The 7,623-nt window shown below is 45.5% G+C and overlaps 1 protein-coding gene across 1 annotated transcript; it reads left to right on the top strand.

Annotated features, from left to right (window-relative positions):
- Window positions 1–735: 735 nt before the first annotated feature.
- ELOB (elongin B) lies at window positions 736–6,918 on the top strand. Its single transcript, XM_060256712.1, has 4 exons — window positions 736–1,062; window positions 4,157–4,291; window positions 6,060–6,168; window positions 6,565–6,918. The coding sequence occupies exons 1-4, from the start codon at window positions 1,060–1,062 to the stop codon at window positions 6,675–6,677; spliced, it is 360 nt and encodes a 119-aa protein (XP_060112695.1). The 5' UTR covers window positions 736–1,059; the 3' UTR covers window positions 6,678–6,918.
- Window positions 6,919–7,623: the final 705 nt, after the last annotated feature.

Raw genomic sequence — 7,623 nt, 5'->3', positions numbered from 1 at the left:
GCCTTGATCTTGGCTCCACCCCCAAAGTCTCCTGGCTCCACCCCCAAATTCCCCAGATATTTCTTGAATTGGACTTGGCAACCCTAACTCAGTGCAATGTATAGATATAGATTAAATATTTCTGTACACAGTTGTCTGAATGTTCTCTTTCCCCTTGAGTGGGAACGGTCAAATATGCAACCCCTGCCCACAAGTAGCCTACAGTGCAGTCCAGGAAAAACATTACTACTTGTACAAAGTAGCTCCTTTTTACTTTTGCATTCAAGTGATTTCACCAGGAACGCATAGAAATTAGTGTGAAGCAGAATTGGCTGTAGAGAATTGCCTCTTCTCTTTTCCTTGCTGCTGATGCACTCAAAATGCCACTGAAGAGGCAAACAACTAGCTACGTCAAAACACAACGCTTCAAAATGGTGGGCCGTCCCAATGGCCCTTCTCAAGATGGCGCATTGCTTTGGCCCACAATGGAATAGTCCATAGGTGTTTGATTTTTTTTTTCATGGCGGCCGCCAGGCAACCTCCTTGTCCCATCCGACGTAAAAAGGAAATGAGCTTCCTAAAATGGTTCTTGCTTTGTAAGCGAATTATCTCGTCGTCGTGGCATAAAATCACAATATCCCAGGACACCAACGGTGAAGGTCGATTAATGCCAACTTTGACCTTCCCCAAATGGCACCGCCATAGAGCCGAGGGAAGGCTGCCGCATTATAAAAACAGGACTTGGCCGGGAGACGAGTGATTGACCTTTCAAGTATGGCTGCAATCTTGCGCGCTCTTCCCAAGATGGCGGAGGTGGGGGCGGGAAGCGACCGTTCTATTCGTTGAGGCCTCTTCCTCGGTGGTTCCTTCCGTGTTTCCTTTTGCTGTCTATGGTTCTTTCCCTCGTGGACCAACCAACACTCACAGAATCCCAAAATTTCTTCCTGCGCGCATGCGCTTGCGTACGCTTCCAGTGAAACCAGGTTGGGCTGTCCTGAGGTTGCGGTGCATGTTGGGATATTGGGGGCTCGGCCGCTTTTTCCTCTCTGGGGCGTCTGGGCAGAGGCTACAACTGCAGAGATGGTGAGTAGGCAGAGGTAACGGGATTAGCGCTTAGTGCTCCTGGAAATGGGCTTTCTCTCCTTTCCTCTTCTCTGTAGCCAACCCCTCTTTCTAGTCTTGCCTTTTTCTTTTGCAGGGACCCCTGAGGCTCTCTCTCCCCCCCGCACCCCCAGCCGCCTCTTCATCTTTGCAGGGCTCTTCCTCTGCACACCCACTGCCTCTCTTTTCTCAGCCCCTTGGCCAAAAGGTGTCTGTACCACCCCACCATCTCCTCTTCTCAACCACTTTACGAGCCTTGTCACAGTTTCTTAAAGTACGCTTCTCCCTCCTTCCCTCACGCAACCAGGCTATGCCCTCCCCCGTTTTCTCGGTTGCCAGTTCCCTGTTTCTCTTTCGCTCTTCAGCCTGACTTTTCTTTTTAACCAGAGCCACTGTTGGTCGTTTGGTGTACCTCAGATGCTCGTTACAAAATGAGCACACCCTGGGGGTGGTTGTGTATGGAGAATGGGTCATGATTGGGGATGGGATGGGGGTGAGACTGTTTGCTGTAACCCTCTGGTGCCAGGGGACAGAGCGGAGTGAAAAATCAAATAAATGAACGCTGCAGGGCAGACGAAGCCTGAGTTGGTAATGTCAGCAGTGGTAGGGGTGTGCTTTTGGTGCTGGAGGTGAATTCGAACTGCTTGGGCCTTTCACCTGGCAAAAGGAGCTACAGTAGTAGACTGTTCGGTTCAAGGCATTTGGGATGCTGTCCAGGAAGATTTGACAGGATTTGGATGCTTTTAATTTGGAGCAAAACTGAGATAGCTTTCTAAGGCTGCATTAAACTGAGCAGAATTATGGCTACCATGAGTTAGTTAGTTGACATTGTTGTTATCAATATTTACATTTTTATCCACAACAGAATATTATTTACTGTTGATTCCTATATATTGTTCATCACGTAATTGTTTACTATTTATCCAAGATGATTATGGTGATTTTATTCCCAGCACTTAGAGGAATGAATCCCCCCCTCCAATTTTATTTTATTACATTTTTATTGAACCCTTCCAGCCAAGAAACTCAGCATGTCATATATGGTACTTGTTCTCCCACATTGCCTTGTATCCTCATACACACCACGTGAGGTAGGGTAGCTTAGAGTGTATGATTGGCCCAAGGTTTCCACAGCAGAGCAGGGATTTGAACCTGGGTCACCCAAACAGAAGTTTGACAAACAGGGATTTTGAACCAAGGACACACTCTTTCTTGGTTTAGTGCTCTGTCTGTAAGCGGCTTGATAACAGCAGTGAGGGGGAAAGCATTAAATGGGTTGGCCTGCAAACATTTCAAAAACAACAGCTGTGTAATACCTTTTATCGGACCTAACTAAAATATCACAAAACAGTTTGTGAGCTTTTGCACTCTCTAGGACTCTTTGTTGGGCTGGATATTCTGTACAAAATAATGGGGAAGATAAATTGTCTTGGGCGTTGGTGGCAAAATAACAACAACTGCAGTTAAAAAATTAAAATGGAAATCAGGGGTATGCTGAAAGCTGAATTGAATAAGATGCTGTTGGGTGCTAAATAGGTTTCCAAGAGATTTTCTGGGACAAAGAGAAGGGGAAAAAATAACATTCTCCCCTTTGTGGAGCAGCAGTTAGTTTGAGGAGGAAGATTTTTATCTCCTGGGAGAAGAACCTGGGAAGGATTTATTTCTGGGAAGGAGGCTTCTATAAACTGGATTATCTAAGCGTCAGACAGGAGTGGCCTTTTTTCTTCTTCTTCATTGTGCAGGGAGAGGGAGGCTAGTTGGCCTTTCAGGGACCCTCAGATTCTAGACAGGAAGCTTTACAAAACCATTCCTAAGATTTCCATTAGAGAGTAAAAAAAAATTGGGTTGCTTTTCAGGAGGGATAGGCTAGTTTGGAAACTTCACACTGTTGTGAGGGCTTGAAACACCATGATATGTATTTTGCATAAATTTTGCATTTAATGTTGAAGCAATTATTTATGAAGGAGCCATTTTGTTCTCAAATTGTTAATCCCCAAAAGGAAAGATACTGTGCTTACCCATTAAAATAAATTAGATTTAGGAATAAAAGGGAGGAGAAGGCTCTTGGGGCTTGTTCAGTAAAGGCCTATGTAGCCTAGTGCTGTGGATGTTTACTAATGAGTAAGACCCACTTAGTTTAGCATGGCTAACTCATACTGTACACAGGAACACAACCTGGTCCCTAATGTAATTGTCATGGTGGATTGTACCATTAGAGGTTTGCATGCAAGAACAAAAAAAATGGAACAAAACAATTTTAATGTTTTTGAAGCATTAACTTTGCTTGGAAGTAGGGGATTAAAATAACAATACTCACTACAAAAGAATGGAGATAAGTTGTGTATCCAAATTGTAGCTTTGCTTTTTTGGAACAGGACTTTATTACTGGATCATGTTTTGGTTTGGATGTGGATGAAGATTGGCTTGTGCTGATTTGTGTTTCCAAAGTTTATATGATACTTATCCACCAAACAGTTCTGCCCTGAATTTTCTGCCAAGTGGTGCTAACAGCCCTCAGGTCTGGATCCAGGCAGGGTTTTGTTTTGTTTTTCCTCTAAAGTGTCACCCAGCTCCACTTCTTACTACAGTCCCCTATTCCATGCAGCTTTTGTTCCTATAGCTCCCCTGATCCCCAGCACAGCCTTTTTGCTAGCTAGAAGGGATCCTCTTCTTCCTTTTGCTCCAGCAGAAAAACTGACCATATTTAACCTATTGTCGCTAACTGTGATGATGGTTGTATAGGAATGTCATGCGTACCATTGTTTTGCCCAGGACAATGCAGTTCATACACCAGAAGGGCACACATGAAATCCAGTCCATGCTTGAGGAGACAATGTTGTTGCACTCTTTAGGGTGGCAAAATTTACATAAATACACACAGAGAGCCACATCCCAGCCCCTATCCCCTCATTTTGGGAAAAGTGTCCTCATTTTTTCTCACTTTAAGGAATCTTTGGGATGTTGGTGATAGGCAAGATGTTTTAGGCTTTTGAACAACCACTTGCATTATTGAGTCTACTCAATCTGTGTCATTTTACTTACGTCTCCATCACTGCTCTTCCGTATCTTCCAATAGGACGTCTTTCTAATGATCCGATGTCACAAGACAACCATCTTCACAGACGCCAAGGAATCAAGTACAGTGTATGAGCTGAAAAGAATCGTGGAGGGGATTCTAAAGAGACCCCCGGAAGACCAGAGGCTATACAAGGTATTCAGGAGAATGGCCCAAATAGATAGTGCGTAGACTAGAGACTACTGTCAGTTGCCCTCTTCTTACATTTAGCTTTTGTGGATTTTTGAGTGTTGATATTAAGACACTTCAGTGTTTTCTTGGTTTAGTTCAGATATTTTTTACAAAACACATAGCATAAGACCAGAAACTTCATGTGTACATAATCTCATAAGAATGCTATGAACATCCAGTGGCTGTTTGCAAGCTTCTAAACCTATACTCATATAAAACAGTGATAGGCACCTGGCCATCAGGTACAGCTTGTCCATCACTCACCTAGGCTCTTTTTGTAACTAAAAGACTCCTTTTCAGCAGGGGACAGGAGGAAGGTAAATGGGGCTGACCAGCTCTTAGTTGCAGCCAGCCTCCTTGAATCCTGTTCCTTTCCGGTGCGCCACCCCCCCACCCCGTCCCAGCTCAGGCCAGGTAGCAGTTGATATGGGTGTTCATATCTCTGCCTGGCAGTTGCACAGCTTGTTGTTGGGTTCTGTTTTGTGGGCACAGGGAAGTGGGCCTAACGGAAGGAACCAAGGGACTGTTCATTTCTAGAACTTACTCCTAAGAACACTCTACTGGAAGTTAGTCTTACTGAATAGATCTGAGTAGATAGGACCTGTCTAAAATTGCTATATTGGAGTGGGCAAAATCCTTTTGGGAATGCCCTGTGAGGCAAGTCACTCTGTGCCCAAGGCCACCTAGTAATTTCAAGGCTGAACAATTCGAACCTAGGAAGAAGTCCTCAGAGTGATTTTTCCAATTTTGATACAAGCGGGCGCATTTGTGTGTTCTTGGGTTTAGTTGGTGGCGTATTGGAATCACATTTTTGCAGTCAGCGCCCAGAAAAACCAGTGGGTCTCATGACTACAGCATAGCCCACTGATCGCAGCTGTCTGGCATCACACCTTCCCATCCACCCAGTCAGACAGCACTCTGAGGGATAAGACTAATGGCTTCTGAGTAAAGGGGGTGCTTTTGGGATGGTGCCATTGCCCTAATATTGGCAGACAGGCAGACAAGGAAAATCAGTGATGTATGGGGACTCCCCTGTGATGGTGAGCCCGATGTGGTGGAGCAGCCAATATGTTAGTTGGCTTTTATTCTTTCTGCCATGAATCTGCCATGCAATGCACAGTTTTGTAAAATTGGCTCCTCAGTTGCATTTTAGGAGCTTTTATCCCCCTCTCCTAGTGAATAACACACCAGGCTTATAATTAAAAATGCAAACATATGATAACATCACTAAAATCGCAGCAAAAGCACAAATCCAGTTTTATTGCATCCCAGGCAGAGGGTTGGATCCAGCCAGCTTCTCCACTAGCGCAAAATAGAATTGGGGTGGGGGGGATTTCTCTTTGACCACTAAAAAAAAGCTATGCTTGGGGGGTCAGGGTACCAGCATGAACAAGAGACATGTCTGGTGGGTTCTATAATAACAAACTGTACAAGTGACAAAGCTGGACGGAACCACTCCAGAGAGTAAAACTCAAATATGCCTTCCAGAATAGATCAGCATTTCTGTGGGAGAGAGCTCAGTCTGAGAAGGCCCATGGTCAAAGCTGCCAATCAAGCTTGCTTTGGGTGGACATTTGTCATTCCTTGTCACAGCAAAGCCCACTTGCTTTTCCTGTGTAGCTCGCACCACCCAGAGTCAGGCACATTTCACTACAAGCTGAGTCAAACCGAAGTCAGTTGCTCTGTTTCTTTTCACTTTCCTCTGTGATTCCCCCCCGCCCCACTTCCCCAGGATGACCAATTGCTGGATGACAGCAAGACCCTCGGAGACTGCGGCTTCACCAGTCAGACGGCGCGACCCCAAGCTCCAGCTACAGTCGGCTTGGCCTTCAAGATCAGTGGTGAGTGGCATTGTGTTGTCCATCTGGGCTGGATGCTAGCAGACTGTGTTTTGAGTCAGAACTTGGAATCCGGATGTGGGAAATAACAGGAGTATGAATTTAATGCATGATTAGGACCATGCTTTGAATGCCAGACATTACTTGGAGTGTGGAATCTCAACACATCCCTTGCATGTGCAGGAGTCTTAAATTTCTAGCCCACATTGCAAGGGACAAAGAATTTTTAAAAGCATTTTTCCCTTTTTTTCCAGCCGGTATCTTTTAGGATGGAGTTTTGTCCTTTTGATCCCTTAACCATGGCACAGTTGGTTTGGGGCTTGCAGTCCACAGCAGAAGTGACCGTGAGAGCGGCAACTATACACCAACCACCACTTCCCCCTTTTCTCTTTTACACAGATGATACCTTTGAGCCCCTCCGCATTGAGCCCTTCTCCAGCCCTCCAGAGCTCCCTGACGTGATGAAACCCCAGGACTCCAGCAGCAGTGCGAATGAGCAAGCAGTGCAATGAGAGCGCCCAGGAGGTGGAGTGAGCTGCACGTCCCATGGCACCCCCCCTCCTCCCTTGCCCTTCCTGAAGCCTCCAGGGTTGAGAGTCATGGCGCTGCCCCTTCCCCTTCAGTCCAGGCTCCTCCCCTTTTACTCCACCCCCTCTAAGCAAGACTACATGCCCCCCATTCAGAGCATCTCCTCATTCATCCAACAGAGCTATGTTTTGATTTTGGAAACAATAAAAGTTCAGCTGGATTTTCCCCCCCCCCTCCCTCTTGTCTTGAGTTGTGGGCCTGTGCTGTGAAACACAAAAGGGGGACCATGCTTCAGGATCAAGCTTTGGAAGCTCTCATGGGCAGTGTTCCCTCTAAGCTGAGTTAGCATGAGCTAGCTCATAGATTTTTAGCCTCCAGCTCACACATTTTTGTCTTGGCTCAGGAAGGATGACCCCAGAGCACACTAATTTATGCAGGAGCTCACAACTTTAATGCCAGTAGCTCACAAAGTAAAATTTTTGCTCACAAGACTGCAGCTTTGAGGGAACATTGCTCGTGGGTAGTACTTTTTCTGTTGTTCTCTTGTGAAAGAATGCTGTAGAACAGGGGTGTCGAACTCATTTGTTATGAGGGCCAGATCTGACATTAATGAGACCTTGAGGGGCCAGGCAATGTCGGGTTGGGCCATGTGTGTATCTATTTGATTAGGTAGCAGAGAGATAAATTTTATAAAGAACACAAACACAAATGTATTTTTTTTAAACTTAAAAACATGCTTAAAACGTTAGCACTCATTGGTCTTAAGGATGCTTTTCTTGTATTTCTCCCATGGGATCCAGGGAACTGGGCAATGGAAGCTCTGGCTATTTCTTTCCTTTCCCAGAGGACTGGGGGGGGAGCCTCAGCCAATGGAGAAAATAGAGGTTTTGCTCTGTAGCTCCCGTGCAATTGAACAAGCTTTGCAAAGCA

The sequence above is a fragment of the Heteronotia binoei genome, chromosome 15, assembly GCF_032191835.1.
Source record: "Heteronotia binoei isolate CCM8104 ecotype False Entrance Well chromosome 15, APGP_CSIRO_Hbin_v1, whole genome shotgun sequence".
NCBI classification, from domain to species: domain Eukaryota; kingdom Metazoa; phylum Chordata; class Lepidosauria; order Squamata; family Gekkonidae; genus Heteronotia; species Heteronotia binoei.
The sequence above is the reverse complement of the archived record's forward strand: the minus strand, read 5'-3'. Positions and strand labels throughout refer to the sequence as shown.

What these genes read in the sequence shown, in the direction of transcription:
- ELOB (XM_060256712.1), top strand. An exon ending in AAGACCAGAGGCTATACAAG is followed by an intron (nt 4,292 to 6,059) that starts GTATTCAGGAGA and finishes CCACTTCCCCAG; the next exon opens with GATGACCAATTGCTGGATGA. An exon ending in CTTGGCCTTCAAGATCAGTG is followed by an intron (nt 6,169 to 6,564) that starts GTGAGTGGCATT and finishes TCTTTTACACAG; the next exon opens with ATGATACCTTTGAGCCCCTC.